This window comes from Drosophila subobscura, chromosome E, assembly GCF_008121235.1.
Source record: "Drosophila subobscura isolate 14011-0131.10 chromosome E, UCBerk_Dsub_1.0, whole genome shotgun sequence".
In the NCBI taxonomy this organism is placed as follows: domain Eukaryota; kingdom Metazoa; phylum Arthropoda; class Insecta; order Diptera; family Drosophilidae; genus Drosophila; species Drosophila subobscura.
The window spans coordinates 3425296-3444016 of NC_048531.1; the positions used below are offsets into that span (position 1 = coordinate 3425296).

General features: G+C 45.8%; 7 protein-coding genes across 8 annotated transcripts; 4 read left to right on the forward strand and 3 right to left on the reverse strand.

Moving 5' to 3' along the window:
- Positions 1–61: 61 nt before the first annotated feature.
- On the reverse strand, positions 62–2162 carry LOC117890004 (mitochondrial-processing peptidase subunit alpha). Its single transcript, XM_034794594.1, has 6 exons — positions 1998–2162; positions 1522–1900; positions 1050–1466; positions 854–994; positions 294–798; positions 62–234 (listed from the first exon to the last, which is right to left on the reverse strand). The coding sequence occupies exons 1-6, from the start codon at positions 2048–2050 to the stop codon at positions 62–64; spliced, it is 1668 nt and encodes a 555-aa protein (XP_034650485.1). The 5' UTR covers positions 2051–2162.
- A 1163-nt stretch (positions 2163–3325) lies between these two features.
- Positions 3326–3775, reverse strand: LOC117892372. The gene has a single exon (XM_034798582.1). It carries the CDS (start codon positions 3650–3652, stop codon positions 3350–3352), a length of 303 nt encoding a protein of 100 aa, XP_034654473.1. The 5' UTR covers positions 3653–3775; the 3' UTR covers positions 3326–3349.
- Positions 3776–5699: 1924 nt separating this feature from the next.
- Positions 5700–18407, reverse strand: LOC117892366. 2 transcript variants are annotated; one of them, XR_004648721.1, is made up of 5 exons: positions 17799–18407; positions 16761–17130; positions 9112–9979; positions 6194–6544; positions 5700–6136 (listed from the first exon to the last, which is right to left on the reverse strand). XR_004648721.1 is itself a non-coding variant. In XM_034798577.1 (4 exons), exons 2-4 carry the CDS (start codon positions 16902–16904, stop codon positions 6291–6293), a joined length of 1266 nt encoding a protein of 421 aa, XP_034654468.1. In that variant the 5' UTR covers positions 16905–17130; positions 17799–18407; the 3' UTR covers positions 5700–6290. The 2 variants fall into 2 exon arrangements, 1 of the variants encoding a protein (XP_034654468.1); XM_034798577.1 differs by having other exon boundaries at positions 5700–6544.
- On the forward strand, positions 6444–7646 carry LOC117892368. Its single transcript, XM_034798578.1, has 3 exons — positions 6444–6866; positions 6926–7162; positions 7215–7646. The coding sequence occupies exons 1-3, from the start codon at positions 6690–6692 to the stop codon at positions 7611–7613; spliced, it is 813 nt and encodes a 270-aa protein (XP_034654469.1). The 5' UTR covers positions 6444–6689; the 3' UTR covers positions 7614–7646.
- LOC117892369 (neo-calmodulin) lies at positions 11345–12014 on the forward strand. Its single transcript, XM_034798579.1, has 2 exons — positions 11345–11835; positions 11897–12014. Exon 1 carries the CDS (start codon positions 11378–11380, stop codon positions 11822–11824), a length of 447 nt encoding a protein of 148 aa, XP_034654470.1. The 5' UTR covers positions 11345–11377; the 3' UTR covers positions 11825–11835; positions 11897–12014.
- LOC117892370 (calmodulin-A-like) lies at positions 11985–12564 on the forward strand. The gene has a single exon (XM_034798580.1). It carries the CDS (start codon positions 12038–12040, stop codon positions 12482–12484), a length of 447 nt encoding a protein of 148 aa, XP_034654471.1. The 5' UTR covers positions 11985–12037; the 3' UTR covers positions 12485–12564.
- On the forward strand, positions 13199–13716 carry LOC117892371 (neo-calmodulin-like). Its single transcript, XM_034798581.1, has one exon. The coding sequence runs from the start codon at positions 13236–13238 to the stop codon at positions 13680–13682; it is 447 nt and encodes a 148-aa protein (XP_034654472.1). The 5' UTR covers positions 13199–13235; the 3' UTR covers positions 13683–13716.
- Positions 18408–18721: the final 314 nt, after the last annotated feature.

The following is an 18721-nucleotide window of genomic DNA, read 5'->3' on the forward strand; positions in this document are numbered from 1 at the left end:
CGAATTACGAGCGCAACAATGTGAAATGATTTCTCATTTCGTGGAAGTCTCACGTCCAATGCTATTTGAAGAGGGACAAACGTCGCCCCAGACCGGAGCGACCAGCAGCGGCAAGGGCGTTAGTCACATGGCTCATGTCGGGCAGGCCGGTGATGTCCCCGCGCGCAGCCAGTGATGGTGGGGAGCTAAGCAGTCGTGTGGCCACACGTTGTATATCAGCGGCGGACACTTTCTCTGCAAAATTTATATCATTTACGATGACATTCTAGCCTTTGCAGTGTAACTCTACTTACCGATCTCCTTAATGAAATGCTCTGGACGCTTACGATGCCCCGTCACGAGCACCTGACGCCCAACGTCTTCGAACACTACTGGCCGCGATTCCAGATTCATCAGTAGCATCGATTGCAGCTGTATTTTCGAGCGCATCAACTCCTCGCGGCCAGGTTCCGCTGCCATGCTCAACATTTCGCGGATTATCACCTCGACCATGTCGTTCAAGTGCTGCGGCGGCGCACTGCCGTGTATGCAGAACAAGCCGGTGTCGGTGTAGGCATGATTGTAAGCCGTGGCACTGTACATCCAATGGTAGCGATTTAGGACTTTTGTGTAGAGGCGCGAGTACATGCCCTTGCCAGGTCCGCCGGCAGAGAAGGAGCCCCCGCCGCCCATCATGATGTTGAGTACGCATAAAGCCACAAAGTCCGGATCCTGGTGAGAGCATCCCTCGAAGCCAAGGACGACATGAGCCAACTCTGGCAGACCAGCCGCCGCATAAATGGGAATTTCACAATGCTCCTAGAAATTGTATAGATTTAATAGTTGGTAAATGCAATTATTGCTCCCCGCTCACCTTTACAATACCGCCAGTGTACTGGGCGATAGATGAGTCTACTTGCTTGGGTCCTTCGTTGCTCTGCGGTTCGCTCTCCCAGATAGCTTCCTCTTCTACAAAGTACTTCGTTACATGCTCCACCAACTCATCGTGATCCACCTGCAACAATCCACCAGCGTTAGGTATAGAAGAACCATTGAGAAAATGAACTTACACCAACGCCTGCAATCACCATGCGGCTGGGAGAGTGATGATGCTTGAGGTAGTTCATCAGCACAGCCCGATCTATGCTTTCCAGAGTCTCTGGCGGGCAGAGCTTTGGTAGGCCTAGAGTGTTGTCTCTATAGGCAGCCGCGTGTATCATGTCCATCAGTATCGGTTCCTGCTCGGGGCGCATGCCCAGCGTCTCCAGCTCAAAGTTGACGGCACGCGCTGCTTGATTCACCTCCTGCTCGCTTAACGTGGGCCGCAGGGTGACATCCGCCAAGAGGCGCGTGACCGAGTCAATGGCCCTACTGTCAATGCTGGCAGCATAGATGAGGGTATCACGCGAGCTCTGACAATCGCAGATGCCACCGTTCTTCTCCAGCTCTTTCAGTATGGCATCTCTGTTCGGAAAGTTAACTGTGGACTGTGGAATAGAACGACAATTAAGGATTATTCGACATATTTCCAACCAGACTTACATTGAAGGCTAGCTTTTCGAGAAAATGCGACACACCGCCGGGATAGGCCACCTCATAGCGTGGGCCCGAGTCTATAACCAGGCCAACAGTGCAGAATTGTCCGTAGCGCGGCTCCGAGGCAATGCGCAGACCATTAGGAAGGGTTGTCACCTTTGTGATAGCACTCTCCGCCATTGGCGCCGCGTACACAGCCTCCGGCATGTCGGGCAGTGGTTCTGTGAGTGGCGGAAGATGCGTAACGATTTCCTTCGACGGCGTGTTGACCTTGCTGTGGCCATCGTTTGCTCGCACTCCGCCAGTGATTTTCCCAATGCCGGTGCCACTGCCTATTTCATCGTTCCCAACTTGCGTTACCTTGGTGGCGAAACGACGTGGAAATCTGCGGAACAATCGTGAAATTATCTTGATTACATTCGCCGGGTCTGACAGGCACACCCCCCAAACCCCCACCCAAAACCATCCGACACGATTCTTACGTGCGCCAGGAGTGCTTGAGCGTTTTCAGCATGCCGATGCCTCGCGCGTTCATGTTGCTGCAGGTTTGGTGTTATAACCGATATATACAAATTTGTTTGACTTATAATTGAATTTTATTCAAAAACATATTCTATTCTTTCAAAACCCAAAATTTTATTTTTATTTTTCTTATTTTCGATTGTGGGGCTGTCGATATTTTTATATGAAAGGGTATGCTCGGTGTTATTGTCGATATTTGTTGTTGAGTGTTGCCATCGATGATTGTATATGAGGGCGTGCAAGGTGTTACATTGGAAATGTTCTTATAACTTAAGCAATATTATGCTTAGTTAAAAAGTGTGGACGTGTGCAAGAGTTTAACAAATTAAAATTATAAAAATAAATAAAATCACTATCGATGTTTTCCCAGCCCGAGTTTCCAGCGAAACTATCGATAGAATATATCGAAATATACCTTTTTCATTTTAAAAATGTACCGTATATACCAAAAACTCTAAATCATATTCCTCTATTTTTATATTCTAGTGTTCGTTCGGCGAACAACTCTATTTTGAGTCCAAAATTTTTAGTAACATTTGTACCTGGTCAATGCGGACTCATCTTCTGCGACCAACCCATTTCGCTGTAGCGATTAAATTTAAAAAAAAATATATATTTTGAGTACAATCACCAGTTGGTTGCGACTCTCAGCACTAAACCGACAATTTTATTTGAATCATCATTCAGTTATCCACAAGACTGGATAGTTTTCACGATTTTTTGTATTGGAGTTGAGTTTAAAACCAAAAGGCCAACACAAAAAAATTGCATTTAACGTTACGTTAGGTGAAATGGATTGTTACGTATTTGACAATTTGTTGTTTGTCAACTGGTAGGTATTGTATGTGCATTTGTATATCCTATTTCCATAAATAAATATTAAAATTAAAATTTTCAAAAACTCTGAGAGAGAGAAAATTCCCCACAGATGAGAGAGAAATTCCTCAAGGGACACTTGAAAATCATGCGTATGGGAGTTTCGGTACCCTATATTCTTGAATATACCTTACAAAATTTAATTAAATAGACGGTTAAGTTTTTCTCAAATGACGAGGTTAATAGATCTCATTAGAACTCAAAACATAAATAGAGATATGGCTGAAACTTCGATTAGTGGCTAATTGCTCTATTTATGCGGTTTGTTCTGAAAACATCGTAGGCATCGATGTCCACAAAATTGATGTATCTCCATGTGCTAGAGTTGCTCAAGTGAATAGCGCTGCCAACCCCCTCCGAAAACTCGAGCGTTTTTCCGTTACGTTGTAGTGAAATTTAAGCATTTATTTTTCTTTACTTGTATTCTCTTATTAATCTAATCGAAATTGAATCGTCGCTTTCCATCGAAACGATAACCATAGGCTGCTGCATTTTTCGTGTCCACCAGCGCAGGATTGCGATGCTTAAAGAAACTGCCATGACCGTGAGCGGGGCGAGAGGCGCCATTCGGGACTCCTTCAACTTCACGCGGATAGAAAGCCTCGAACATGCCCTCAGGAGGAAGGCAGCCCTCTGCTATCTTAGTATCATTTGGATCATAAGGTTTGGCATTCATCATTGGCATTCGAGCCAACAAAAAAACGGCCAATATTTTGAATAGTTTCGTAATAACACTCATTATTTATCAATTACACACGCACGCGAGCTGTTTGTTGACTTTTACTTTTCGGCTACAAGACAAGGCAGAACTGAACCCGTTTAAGCCTGACTGTTGCAAGCTGTGGACCGAGTATAAATGTTGGCCAAAACGAATGGCACGCCTGACATGACGTTGTTTCTATGTTTCTGGTTGTTGTTGTTGCTCTTGTTGCTGCAGACAGCTGTTCAGCGCTGACTTTAATTGAACAGAGTTGGCAGGGCTGTAACATAAGCTTTGCCGTCTGTCCCGTTTGAATCCCACAGAAGTGACATTCCCCCCGCCCACGATAAAGACCGTTCACAGAAACACAGTTTTTTAGAACAATTTGTTAAGAGAATATAATTATAGTACAATTTTTCTTCGTGCTTTAATATGAACCGTAAGTTTTCTGGTTCGTCAGGAGTCTAAAATATGCAAATGTGTGAGAAATGACACACACACGGAATTTCTTTTTATACCCGGTACTCGAAGAGTAAATAGGGTATATTGTATTTGTGCGGATAACGGTTGTATGTAACGCACAGAAGGAAACGTTTCCGACCCCATAAAGTATATATATTCTTGATCAGCATCAATAGTCGAGTCTATGTCTGTCTGTCCGTCTGTCCGTCTGTCCGTCCTGATGAGCGCCTAGTACTCAGAGACTATAAGAGCTAGAGCCACCAAATTTTGCATCATATTTCAAAAATGAGCCACGCCCCCTTCCGCCTCCGCAAAAGGGCGAAAACCTCCCAAATCTACAATTTTAAAGATAGCAGAAAACTAAAAACGCCATTCCTTAGGGAATGACCATATCTATCAGATCACCAAATTGGGATCCGATTGGATTATTATTATAGCCACAATGAAGTAATTTTCAGTGGTTAAACCCACCCCGTCCCGCAGCATTCACACTCTGCTTAAGCGCTGTTTATGGCCTCTCCCCCTGACACGTCTCTGCCTCAGCCTCTGCCGCTGACTCTGCAGTGTGTGTCTATAGGGGAGGGTGGCGAGCTAAAGGAGCGTGTTGGCGTGAGCAGTGTTCTTGATGTAGATGACAGATGAAGAAAAAATGTAAAATTGGACAAATAACCGCTAAGTTGCAGATGTAGTACAGAGTGCCGGGTATAAAAGTTGTGACGCGTAAGAAGCGTCTCACACGTCCCTTCTCGTTTTGATCTGATAATCTCTATTCACAGTACCACTCAATTAATATGAACGCTACCCCCCTATTCCCCTGCCACCGACGCCTGTGAGAAAGGAACCATGGACGTCTCGAGCGTTGAAGGCTGAAACTCCTTCCTTGGAGTGTGAAGAAATCATAATACTAGTACCAACCCGTGGATATAAGGAATTCTATGGGGGGAGGTGAAGGGTCTCCTCTTCGATGACCAGACGTAAGGTTTATTCCATTCTGCTGGTGAGTATTATCCATAAAATCATCCATAACAGGACTAACGTTAGTTTATACATTTCCAGGTACAAATGCTTTCTACGTGTGGCATAATCGTTTTTTTGTTTACCACGAGCCATGAAAAATGTTTGTGCACTAGAATCCCCCTGTGCTCTTTGTGGCCGCATTCCTTAATATAATAGTTTTGATCCCTACTGATCCCTAGAAAGCGTCCGACGCGCCTTGGCATCTACACCGTCACCATGGCACTAATGCTGGGCTGTATGACGAAAACTTTGTACTTTTGGAATAACCGCGCTGTTGGTCACAGCCCTCTCTGTGCATGCCATTCAAACGAAAGTTGACTATGCTGAGTCGGGCGCAGGCCTGGTCATACATATATGCGATGTGCTTTCGCAAAACAGGATCAAGGAACTCATTGATATTTGATATAAGATGATAAAACTTACCATTTGATGGTTAGCCAAAGTGAAAAGCAGTGGCATGAAATGTTCCAAACATGCCAAAAAGCTGAATCCAAAAATGAAATAATACTGAGGCATTATTGGTAATTCAATATTTTATAAACTTAATTTTTTTTGGCTCATCTTGATCTACGATAGTTACAATAAGTTTATTATTATTATTATTATTATTATTATTATAATATATATATATTGTATATCTGTGTGTACGTGTACGTGTATAGGTGTGGTTATTGGTATGGGTGTAACTATAAAATACAATCACAAAATGTATGCCATTTGATATACTTATGTATTTACAGGGGTATTTACGCGGTAGAAAATAACTAACGATCCTCGAATCGAAAAACGAGTATGCGAGTTAAACAAGTATGTTTAGTAAGTAACTAGGGCTTGACTAAAGGGTTGGTTCTATCGATGAGCTGCACGTATTAGTCTACTGCTTTGATCTGGTCCTGATCTTGGTCTCCGTCATCTCATCATCATCATCATCATCATTATCTCAAGCGTAGGAGCTGCCGGTATCTCTTGATTGAGAGATGAGCCGATGATCCCATCATCGTAAAGTTGAGAGTAGCATGCGTGCTAGCTAAACTAGATTAAAGACTTTTATTCGGTTTAAGGTTTGTTTGCAAATTTGCCATCAAGCTTGCTTTGATCTACCGGCTCCTGAGTGTGTCTTTCCGTGTGTGTGTGTGTCTGTTTGTCTGTGTGCGGATGCTCGTATAAAATGTGATATCAAATGCTGATCAGCCAGCGCTCAGTCCTCCGTGAACGGATGATCGGATGTCTCGCTGCTGTTGCGTCGTCGACTTTCGAGTATTCGAGTTGCCTGCTCCAGGGTCTCCTTGTAGAATACGTTCTTGGCATCGTCGCTGGGCAGCGAGTACTTTGAGTTGTCCCAGTGCCAGGTTAGACCCAGGACAATATTGAAGGCGGATGCATCGTAGCCATGGCAGCCGGAGTACCGATACAGCGGCTTCTTGTTGAACTTGCAGCCATTCGATTGGGCACCTGAGGACAGATACGTGATACAGATACAAACAAATTAGATAAACGATTAACTGGAAAAAGCTGTGCTTATCAACTAACAAACTATCATCTACTACACTGCCAATTAGCATAAATTCCATCAGTTTTTCTACGGTCGAGCGATAAAATGGACACGGCAATAATAGCGGAAAAATCAGCTATCCAGGAAACGGCTATCCAGGAAACGGCTATCCAATGCGAGCTACTCCTTCCACATGGACATGGCCGGAAGATCTACGAATTCGACATTGCAGACATTCGCCTGAGACGCCGCTTGGTGCAGCGCTTCTATGGATTGCTAGTCGTAGGCCACAAACACGGCCAAATTCGATTTATTCAATCCACTCACATTTCCCATTGCAGCTTCAGGTGGCCTGCACGATGCCCTGCCTGAGGGTAATGCTGGAATACCCACCGCCCTATCCCGCAGCGATGGTTTCGTTTTCCTATCTGATGACCCTGTTCCTGTACACTTGCTTCTACGTGTGGCGCGATTGGCGGCGACGGGCACCCTACAACTATCTGGTTCTGCTCCTCAGCACGGCGCTCAGCTCGCTGAACCGCAGCTTCTATCTGATATACGTGGCCAAGTCGCATTGGGTGAGTGCTTCCTGAGGTGTGGCAGGGCAGCGATATAAAGGTCTCCTTTCAGCTCTACGCCTACCCCATCATCCTGATGGCGGAGCTCTTGGCGCTGATGCTGTACTCGGCACAGGAACGTTTCCGATTCACCCAGGCTCGAGGCATTTTCATAATATTCCTCGTCTTTGGCATGTTCACCCTGATGGCCTATAGGCTTGACCTCCTATTTCAAATAGTCTACAGCATGGCCTGCACATTCGAGGCCTGGTATGTGCTCTACGACACCCACTTCATGCTCTGCGGCCGCCATGGCTACAAAATTGGCGATGCGGAGTATGTCTATGCCGCCGGCAGCATTCACATCGATCTCCCCAGGTGCTTGTGGAGGCTGCTGAAGATGATGATCCTAAACAAGTTCGTCGAGGCTTTCCGCTTGGTACGGGAATGCTTCAAAACCGAGGTCTGCTAAGCTGTCGCCGGAATACATTTTGTTTTTAAATTAACTTTCGGTATTCAAAATTTCGGAATAAAGCATTTCTGTTCTCGAACTATGGGCATAATTTCCCAGGTAGACATGACATCAAGTGTTGAGCCATTCCTTGAGGATTTGCAAAAGAAGTTCCTGGAGCAAACACAAGAACAGGAAAGTCTTAGGCAAGTGGCTTCCATTCATTATTAAGAAGCGACTATCGGAGGACACGGAAGCAGTTCAAGGTTTCAACAAGAACAAAAATATCAATCGATCGCCTATCACTAGATCTTTTGTAGCAAAGCCAATGTGTTGGCGCATAACGAAGTACTCGAAAGAGTCGATTCTCAGGTATCCAAAGCAAAGAATCCTTCCACAAGTGTGACACAATGAAATGGCCGTCTGGTTGGGATCCACCAGATCCCCAAATACAGATCCAAATACCAAATCCACGTCATGTACATCAAAGGCCAAATATACTTCGATTGCGTAAGAAAATCAAAAGGGCGGCATGCTCTGAAATCCCAAAGTCAAAGAGAATAAATTCAACAAGAAATTCAATGCGATAATGAAAAACTTAAACAATGGGAAAATTTGGATTCGTGGAACTGATTCGCGCGCTGATTAAAGATATGCTGGACCAACAGTTCATCTTGAAGCAAAAACAATACTATAGAAATAATCTACAAAATAAAAGAGATTCAGGGTCACACAGGATGATAAACCCGAGGCAAGAGACGGCTTCTTTCGTTATCGGTACAAATTCCAAGAAATGCGATTACAATTTCCAGACGCGAGACATCAATAATGATGGGGAAAACGTTTACAAGGTGGGTCCCAAAAGTATTTCCAATGCGGAGGACAACTCAAGGTTGGCACCCGAATAGTTGTCGGAGTCAAATGTACGAAGATTACAGAGCACAGAGCTTCCGATGTGTTATCTGACTCTGCTCGAAGCCGAGCAGCAGCTGGAGGAGAGCATTTGCTGTGAATGAAGATGATTCGCTGGAGATCTTGTGGAGTTGCGATCAGGCGTGGTGCAGCCAGCTCTAGCTACAGCTTCTATTCGGATTGACAAACTGAATGCTGAGTACTCTGATCTGCTGGGGGGATTCCCCTCGGGGAATTTGTTTACTCGAGTATAGCATTATGCATGTACCTAGATAATGTTAAAGGAATGTCCAAGCGTCTGAATTACACACAAAAGTATTTTGTCTGGAAATGAAATGCATGTCATCGTTTGGCCATAAATCCCAAATCAGGTGGAAGTAATCATACAAATTTACCCCCGATATGAGGGCCATCAAGCAAATGCCGTGCAAATGGCGGTCATTAGTCCTCCAGGAGGGGGTGGATGGCATTGTAGTTGGTGCGGGGTGAGTGATATCAAGGTAATTTTGATTGATTCCCCCCATTCGGTTGGGGGTCCTAAGGGAGGAGAAAGGGAAGTCTGTCCTAATGACAGTCTTCCATTTCGTTGGCTGTCTACTCCACTCACCAATTGGATCGATGCACTCCTGGGTGAGGCAGCACTTGAGCCACGGCAGCAGGATCTTGTCGGTGACAAAGAGATTGTCCACGAAGAAGACCACATCGAGATCGACCATCCGCAAGAAGATGAAGTCCTCGGCATCCGACTCGAAGAAGTCAAACATCTTGGGATGGGTGAGCGAGGAGACCGCCGTGGGCGTGTTCCAGCCGAGGACGCCAGCCACCATGCCGCGACTTTGCAGCTCCTGCAGCTCGTGGTAGCCGCCACGCATCCGCATGTAGTTCTCCACGAACAGCACCGACCGGGCCCGCAGCAGGGCGTCCTTTATCACAATGGGCCGATAGGCGTGCGTCCGCTGGTCGGCGACGAACGAGGGGAACTCGGACAGGTCGTAGGTGATGACAGCGCAACGACTGATGTTGCAGTAGGCGCTGAGGGACTTCAATTGTTCCTCCGACACGCCAAGGTCGTAGATGAGCAGATGCTCGCCGGGCAGCTTGACGGCAATGTTCTGGGCCAGCAGCATGGCCGAGGGCGCCTGACCCTCCTGCACGTACGTGACAATGGTGAAGTTGCTCTTGGTGCCATTGTACGGCGTGGTGATTCGCTTGTGCTGCCCCACCTCCTTCTCCCTCTCCGCAGCGTTGGCGTCCGCTTCCTGTGCATGCTGGCGACGCAGATCGCTGAGCTCCAGCTCGGCCTTGGTAGCCGGTCCAGGGTCTGTCTGTGGCAGCTGCTGATGCAGCTCCTTTTGCTGCTGCTCCTGCTGCTGCTGCTGTGTCGGGCCATCCTTGGCGGTTGTAAAGCCGAGCAGCACCAGATACTTGGCATCTATTTCGAGCTTCTTACGCTCCAGCCCCACACGCAGGTTCTCCTTCAAAGAAGAGCAAACGAGATTATGTAAATAAGATTGCTGCTCGCAAATTAGATTTCAATCAAGGACACAGCGCTGACCCAGATGGCGTTCGTATAAGACTGCTTTCCAGCTATCCCACGGTGCAAGGCAGCCCCAGTGCAGCGCAATCAATGCCAGAGTCAGAAACAGAAGCAGAAACAGAAGCAGAAACAGTGGCAAAGGCAGAGGCACAGGCAGAATTCGCCTCGTCATGGGAGCAATATAAAAGGATACATTCCGGCCACTGCCGGAAACTACTGAGGCAAATCTTTTTATTGAGCTCGCTCTGAGGGGGTAGTCCACCTCAACCCACCATCCACAACCCACAACACTCCCAAACAAATAACTCAAACTCGGCCGCGTGCGCCGCACAATGGAAAAATTTCGTGTTGATGTCAAATTCCTGTCTATTATGGCCACGGGGTAAGGTAAGCGTGCCACATGCCCTTAAAAGCGGTTCTCTTCTCGGTCGCAGGTGTTTGGTTTGGGGGCACAATAAAAAACCAGCCACCATCCCCGATAGTCGTACAAAAAGATACCCAAACGGCATGCAGAAAATCAACTGCAAAAATCCACAAGAATGTGCTGCTGCTGCTGCTGCTGCTGCTGCTTATCTGACGGTAATTGCAAATTGGATTTTTGTGTAATTTTAATGGAGATTCAGACTGCTACATCAAGCAACTGGAATGTAATATACCCTCTTCGACATACAATACACTCGCATTTACATATACTCTTACTCGTACAGGGTATAATTAACCCCCTCCCCGCCGAAAGCCAACTGACTGACTGACAAAGGCCCCAGGCTGGTCGTCGCCAAGCACAAATCGCATGACACCCTGTCGCCTCTGTCGCCAATGGCAGGCCGTGTGTCAAGGACCTTTATTGAACAGAGCCAGAGCTAGAGCCAGAGCCGGAGCCTACGCCTTTTTTTCGAAGCACCTGCCCTCTGGCCACAGCAATAATGACGGATGAAAGCCGAATAGAAAATGATCGTAAGCCCTGGCTATTCCTGGGGGTTTGTCCACACATGTCCGCTCTGCCCCCGCGCCCACCGCCCCTTGCATAACTTGTTTATTGATTTTATAGGGAACTGGCTAGGAACGGCCGCCCCCCGTCCGTTGTTATGGGATGTTCCCTGGTGGTTTCCATTTTGATTTTTCATTTCATTTGCCGCTGTTTTCCATTTGGTTTGCATTGTGGGCACAGCAGTGGCAAGGAGGAGGAGTAGGCAGTCCGGGGGAAATTGGCAAAATTGTTTGGATTTCCCAAAACGATTGGCAACCAAGTGAACATTGGGAACACATTCAGTGAGTCAATTGAGAATTTCGTTGTAAGTCCGCACCCGGGAGAGTAATTTAACCAACTGCAGCCACAATGGAGGATCTATCCGAGGAGGAGCGTCAAATCATTGAGGATGCATTCGCTATAATGGACAGAGAGCAGGATGGTTCGGTGACCTCCAAAGAATTGGCAATCATAATGCGTGCCCTGGGCCGTCAACCCACCGACAACCAGCTGCAGGCAATGATCAATGAGGTGGATTCGGATGGCAACGGCTCCATCGAGATGGCAGAGTTCTGCAACATGATTCTGCGCAAGATGCACGATACCAACCACGAGGACGAGCTGCGGGACGCCTTCCGAGTCTTCGACAAGGAGAACAATGGCTACATCACATCAGCGGAGCTAAAGGTGGTGCTAACAGCCCTGGGCCTAAAGTTGCCCGACGACGAGATCGAGGAGATGATACGGGAGTACGACATTGATCAGGACGGACATCTGGACTTTGAGGAGTTCGTCAACATGATGACCACCCGTTAGCCTTGTCTTTTGTGAGTGGTTTTGTCTTTAAAAGTGTGTAACCTTTCTCTACAACCCATCCCACTTTTGCAGGACGTGGCTCTATCGTTGACATTTCTGTCACAAAGTTTAGTTGTAAGTTTTAAGGGGGTAATTACACTTCGATAACTAGAACACGAAACACATTTAAATATACACTTTGGAAAGCGCAACACACCCATCCAACCATCCATCATGACTTCAAGCTTGACACAAGATCAAATCGAAGAGATTCGCGAGGCCTTCCAGGTGTTTGATCGCGACAACAAAGGATGCATCACGTGCAAGGAGCTGGGCACTGTGATGCGTTCGTTGGGCCAGAACCCCACCGAGGCGGAGCTCTACGACATGATTGACGAGATTGATCTGGATGGGGATGGGACCATTGACTTCTCTGAGTTTCTGCACGCAATGTCGCAGCGGATGGCGAATCTTGGCAGCGATGAGTCCCTGCTGCAGGCCTTCAAGACCTTCGATCGTGACGGCAATGGCTATATATCCACCCTCGAACTGAAGACCACAATGATGATGCTGGGCGAGAAGGTGACGGACGAGGATGTGCGCGAAATGATGGAAGAAATCGATCAGGATCGTGATGGCAAGATCAGCTATGCCGAGTATCTCGCTGCCATGCGGGGCTAAGCATAACCCAAAATACTCTACAAAATTCCTAGCAACAAATACAATCCACACGAAGGAACTATGAACCCCATTTGGAGGAACTCTTTTTCTTTTTTTGTGTGCCTGGGGTCCACTTAAAATTTCTATGGCATTCTTGGTGTTCAGCGCCTGGGAGTCGGCCATGTAAGTCCAAACATTCCGTATGCCACGCGCGCCTGGAGAACCTTCCTTTGGGGGCGCGTGACTCCGAAATGGTTGCATGTGCCTAATGGCCCTTTTGGGGGAGTGCCTCTGCTGGAGGAGGACTGGCCCTCCAGCCAAGAACGAGCCCCGTTCTGATTACGAGGCAATTTAAATATTTGACCAAGCACCTCATGCACCGCTGTTTACCCCTTTGTCTGGCCCACTACTGTTATGGGGGATTAATGGAGGAGAGCATAGTTCAATACTCAAATTTGGGATGTGTCACCAAGCTACATATGAGTATGCGACAGCTAATTACTCACATACAAATGTATATACCACAAGGTCAGCGGTCAGGCACATTTGGATAAATTCCGCGCATTAAGAACTCTTTTTAGATGCTCAGAGTACTCCCCTTAGCACTTGTTCTTGGCTCGAATCGAATGGTGTGTAGAAAAGAGCAGGCTTTGAATCAATTCATGTTCACAAACTAGATTCATACAGTAACACACGAGAGCTGATCAAAATAAATATTCTTTTGGGAAATTCCCAAAATTTACTTTTAAAGCAAAAGAAACAATAAGAAATCATGGATGTTAATCTAACACCCGAACAAATTAAAGAGATTCGGGATGCTTTCTCCGTTTACGACAGAGAAAACACTGGATCAATCACCTGCCGCGAGCTGGGTGTCGTTCTGCGCTCCCTGGGACAGACGCCCACGGAGGCCGAGCTGTACGACATGATCGAGGAGGTCGACGCAGATAGCAGCGGTTCGATTGAGTTTGTGGAGTTTCTCCAGATGATGGCCAAGAAGTATCAGGTGCTGAACCTGGACGAGTCTGTGATGGCTGCCTTCCGCGTATTCGATAGCGATGAAGATGGATATATAACGGTGCAGGAGATGCGCAGCGTTATAGACAGTCTGGGGCAGAAGATGAGCGATCAGGAGTTCGATGATATGTTCCGAGTGGCCGATAGGGACAATGATGGGCAACTGAGCTTCGCGGAGTTCCTCCATGCATACAGATCCTAGTCCCTGACTGAATTACATATTTTGATTCACTTTACAACTGACTTTTGCTTATCGAAAGGATATCCTTGAAAGTGGAGACCTTTCCAGGCTTTAGCTTAGCCTTTCCATTGCTGGGACATTGCTCATTTGCTTCCCACTCAATTATTAAAGACTATCGAGTGAATTCGCGACAGACCTGTCAACTGGCTCTGTGCTGTGCTCTGCCTATCCCTTCCTCTCTGGGAGAACTATTTTATTCTGCCACCAGAAGTGCAAGTAGATTAGTCGAATTACAGCAACTCTGCAATTTATTCATGTTAATGAAATGTCACGGAGGTCACGCGGTCTCCATCATTCCGGTCAGGCCACGAGACCTTTGTACACTCCTCTCTCCCTCTCCATGTGCAATTTAAATAGATTATCTGCCAGGCACCAACCCGTCTAATTGTGCCTCAGCACAGCCATGGAGTGACATTGATCTGACGATGGCTGTCGGAGTTCTCGATAAGTCATCTAGCGGTCGATTCCAACTGGTAAATGGATATGTCTAAATTTAAGTTACACTTTCAAGTAACTCAATAGCTTCAGAAATAGCTGGGAATAACATCAATATTTCATGCAGCACCAAAATACAATTCTCAATGCCATCACCTAGGGCTCTGCCGTTATTAAAAAGCCATTCCCTCCGCCTGCTTCAGGGGGAATGTACATCCCCTGCCCAAGTGGTAGCAAAAGTATCAGTACTTTGTAGAGTCTTTCGGTGGCTTCTTTGAGTGCCATTAAATGCGGTCAAGCTCTTGACAAAAGGCTTAAGATATCAAAGTCTAATCATTCAAGTTCTATCAGTCAACACTCGAATAAGGAGTAATCGAACAAGCATCATTTTGGAGTAAAGTTTTCTGCTGATCATAGACTTAAATAAACGATTATAAAAGCATATGGGCGGTAGTACAGCTGGGTGTTTTCCCACACAACGAGCACTTAAGAATATGAAAATGAATGAATTAAAGTATTAAGTTAAGGTAAATTTATCACTCTTATAGCTCTTCAGCGCTCAGCCATAAAAACATTGGAATTTCAGCTGAGAAACCGGAGATTTGGATACACTTTTCAAACTCTAAGACGTTAATTTCAAATATCTTTTTAGCAACTTTTGTTCGTGGCAGCTTTTTCTAGTTCTAGGAGTTAAATTCGTTTGTTTTGTGCACTCTGAACATATCCGAGAGTCGAGGAAGAGCTTGACACGGAATTGATAGAAGCCGTCGTCATGCGTCACATGTGTCATGTACATACATATGTACGCACATCTGTGTCTAGTCTTGCTTGCATCGCATTAAAATGAAAATTGAATTGAACGCATAACTGTAACTAGCGTTATAAAGTCTCTGTCTGTCTGCTCGTCTGTCTGTGCTTGGGGAGGCAAACCCGTTTAGTGGGTTGGTTGCTGCTACCCGTGGAACACAATCGGCTACGAGTCGCTTTTATTGTTTCAGTTGATTGTGGCTGCGGGAACGGGTTTAGTGGCACCGCAAACCAATCCAAATTACAAATCACTCGTATATCATTTGTTCAAACTGCACTTTGCAGGAAATTCGCGTACACTTTCCATATCAGGCAACAGCGCCATAGATAGTTGGATGATCCACATCATGTCGAAGCTCCCCTGAGCGAGAGAGCGCGAAAATCCATTTATGTTTTCGCTATCTTTATTTGCACTGATACGAAAAATACCCCAAAATCGTACAAATTGTTCTTGTTTTCCGGGCCCGGGCCAGAGATAACAGAAAATGTTGTAAACTTTGTGCCGGAGAGTCTTTTTTCTTTGTATTTTTATGACCCAATTATATTTTATTTTTTATGCGCGAACGTGTCGAGTAAAGCGTCGAAACACAGCCGCCCCCAAGGTGCCTTTAAATACCATAATTCAGTCCGTGCAATCCGCTGTGTAATGATGTGGAGCCCTGCCTGATATCGGATCACAGGATGACTGTCACTGGTAACCCCCAGAGTGTCTAGCCTGGTTGTGGCCGTGGCCGGAATCCAATTAATGTAAACACACAAAGTTGGGTAAACAACGAACCGGAGGTGGCAGGTTCGGCCTGAATTTCTGCCCAAAATGAGTTCCATATAGGCAAACAGAATAGGCCTAGGCAGAGCACAAACTGAAGATAACTTCCAGCGGTGGCTGACCTCACACAATGACCAACTCGGTCCACTTTGTGGGATGTGCTACTCGTACATCGTACTACCACAACATGATGATGATGATTACTTTCGGCTTGTTTGCTCACTTGGCAGACAGCCTGGCAGCCTGGCAGTGTGGCAGCGTGGCGTGTCTTGGAGTGTCTCTGTGAGTGCCGCCCACCCAATAGGACGTGCCTCAATTTGGCTAAAAGCATAAACTGAGCGGAAAATAAGCTTAGTTGTAGGCTTCGTTGGTGGCATGTGTGTGAGCACAGTTCAAGGGCATGTCTGTTGCCAAAAAGTTGGCAAATATCTAACGAGTCCCTGACTCCCTGCCAAAAGTGATGATTGCCAGCCAGCCAGCCAATCTCCGTCCCTCCCAGAAATATCTTTAATATTGCTCTATCAACATTAAAGCATCTCTCCATTCCCAGTCTAAAGTTGAAGTGCTTTTCGTGTTCCATCTGATATGATTAGCAGGTTTGAATCATCCAAAAGGTCGGCGGACGGGGGCAATAAATCAATTTTTGATTTCTCATGTGACACTTTCGGGCGTTGCCAAATCAGAGATTCATTTATGAACAATATTTTCCTCGGGTTTCAGTTTGGGGAAAAACTAAACCTTCATTTATTAAGACAAATTATTCACGCAAATTGCAGTCGCGAACCCACAAGGGGGCTTTGGCTTTCTTTTGCTTATCTGCGACAGCTTCAACAGCAAAACCGTCAGATATAGATATATAATTGTTATTTAATACCCTTATCTGGGCCAATGGTGGCGAGTGGTGCTGGCTCTTGGCTGCCAGTGTGGTGCCGTGCTTCAATTGCTATCTGTTCACAAACCCAAAGAGTCCGTCGCAACGCCACCTTGATGGGCCCCCAAGATATGGATGGGTGCGTTATGGCCTGACTCACCTGAAACTCTTTCAACTGCTGGTGCGTCTGGACAACGATGTTTTTGAATGAATCGTTCGGCTCGCCAGCTGGTCCAACCGCGATGAACACGATCGTTGCGAATATCACCCCGATTAGTATCAGGATCAAGTGTTTCGTGCGCATGGCCGCTAAAATTGACTTGGATTTCGAGCTGTAGCCAATTTTGCGGGCAAAGATGCGCTTCAAAGTGAGTGAGGCCTCCAGTATGATGGTTTTCCTTATAGCCGATGTAGTATTTAGTAGTCCCTCTAGGTGTTTTGGCTATTTGGTTTTCTTCATTATAATGGTTGCTGCTGATTATTCCCTTGTAGTGGGGGTTGTCTGTGGTGTCTGTAGTTTATTTGCGCGCCTGTTAATAAAAAACGAAAGCAAAGAATTCAAATTAAACAAATTTCCAAGCAGATTTGCTTCCGCGAATATCTTTAGCCAATCTTTTAGATTGCAGCTGCCACAAATTGTACACAGAATGAGAGTAAAATAAAATCTTTTTTTTTGTGTTTTTTATGAAAAAAAATCAATTTACATTTCGGCAATTTTTTGGGTCGACCATAGGCATGCCCACTAATTGGAATCATTTGTGTACACTAATCAGAAAAAGGGAAGCAAAACAGAACTGAACTGCCTACAGCATCATTTGGAGGCTGCGATAAGAATATTTACGCATGTCTGTACATATTTACTTACATCTCAGTTGAGATGCGAAGAATCGGTTCGATTTGGTTGTTGATGTTGGTCAGGAATATCTTGTAGCGAAATGGCACACAAGCGAAAACAATAAAATGCCACACTGATACACTGATCTGATCTCTATTACTCTGCATCTGTTAACGCCCTCCTCAATGGCATTCATACATATGCATGTATGATGCGTGGCGGCCGCCCTCGTGGGCGTTTATGGCACTGAGCCAAAGACAAAAGAATCAAAATGTGCACAAGGTGAGGGCAATGGCTCAATGAGCAGTGCAGCAGATGATTGGGGCGATGACAATGATGGGCATTGACTGGCGCTCAACTTACAACTCGAGTGGCGCTCAACAAGGGGCTCCGGCTATTTTAAGTTTCTGCTTGATGTGCCGCTGTCGTTGTCTGTCGCGTTTTTGTTGCTGCTGTTTGTCAAGGAGGTTTAGCACTGTTTGCGACTGGTAGCACATTTTGCCGGCGCAGCTTCCATTAAATGGGCAGACACTCTGATAAGCGCATCCCACGCATACGCACGCACAGACTTTTTGTTGCTTCGACCGTCTTTACATAATTTTTATTGTGTGTTAACCGTCATTCACTTTCGTTAGGCGTTCGAAACTATGAAGGTATGAATTATTCCGAGCACGTCGAATGCGCTGAATAACAAAACACTCGAATGCGGTTCAATCAGACGCGACCGACGCGATGCGATGCGATTGGGCTGCAGCTCTGTTGTTGTAGTTGTTGTTATCAACTGTTATACATATTCATATGAATATGCACCCACATCCACAGGGCGTGTGTGTGCGCACTGCGGTCAGTGCTGGGAAATCAATCAACACGCTGAAGCTAAGACTACTACACAGCGCGTCGTGTTACTGGACATTTTTTTTCCGGCTCTTGGCTCGGCTGGGTCGTTTGTCGTTTGTGAAGTTAATTTATTTATTTTTCCTCGATTGCACACAGCTGTGACCGCGAAATTATCGATAAGATATACCGTCAGGGCCTCGTAAATATACCAAAATATACCATTGCATCTTCAAAATATACTGTGAATATACCGTAGTCTTAAATGCCATTACACGATTTTGATTTTCTATTTAATATTAGCAGCTTGCAAAGAATTTCAACACTGAAACAATAATTTAATCTAATTGAAGAATCAATTTGGCTTATTATAAATACTTCTTTTTATTGGATTGTATACCTTATGACCTTATATTTTACAAAGTAAAATATCAACATATCAACAAATTATT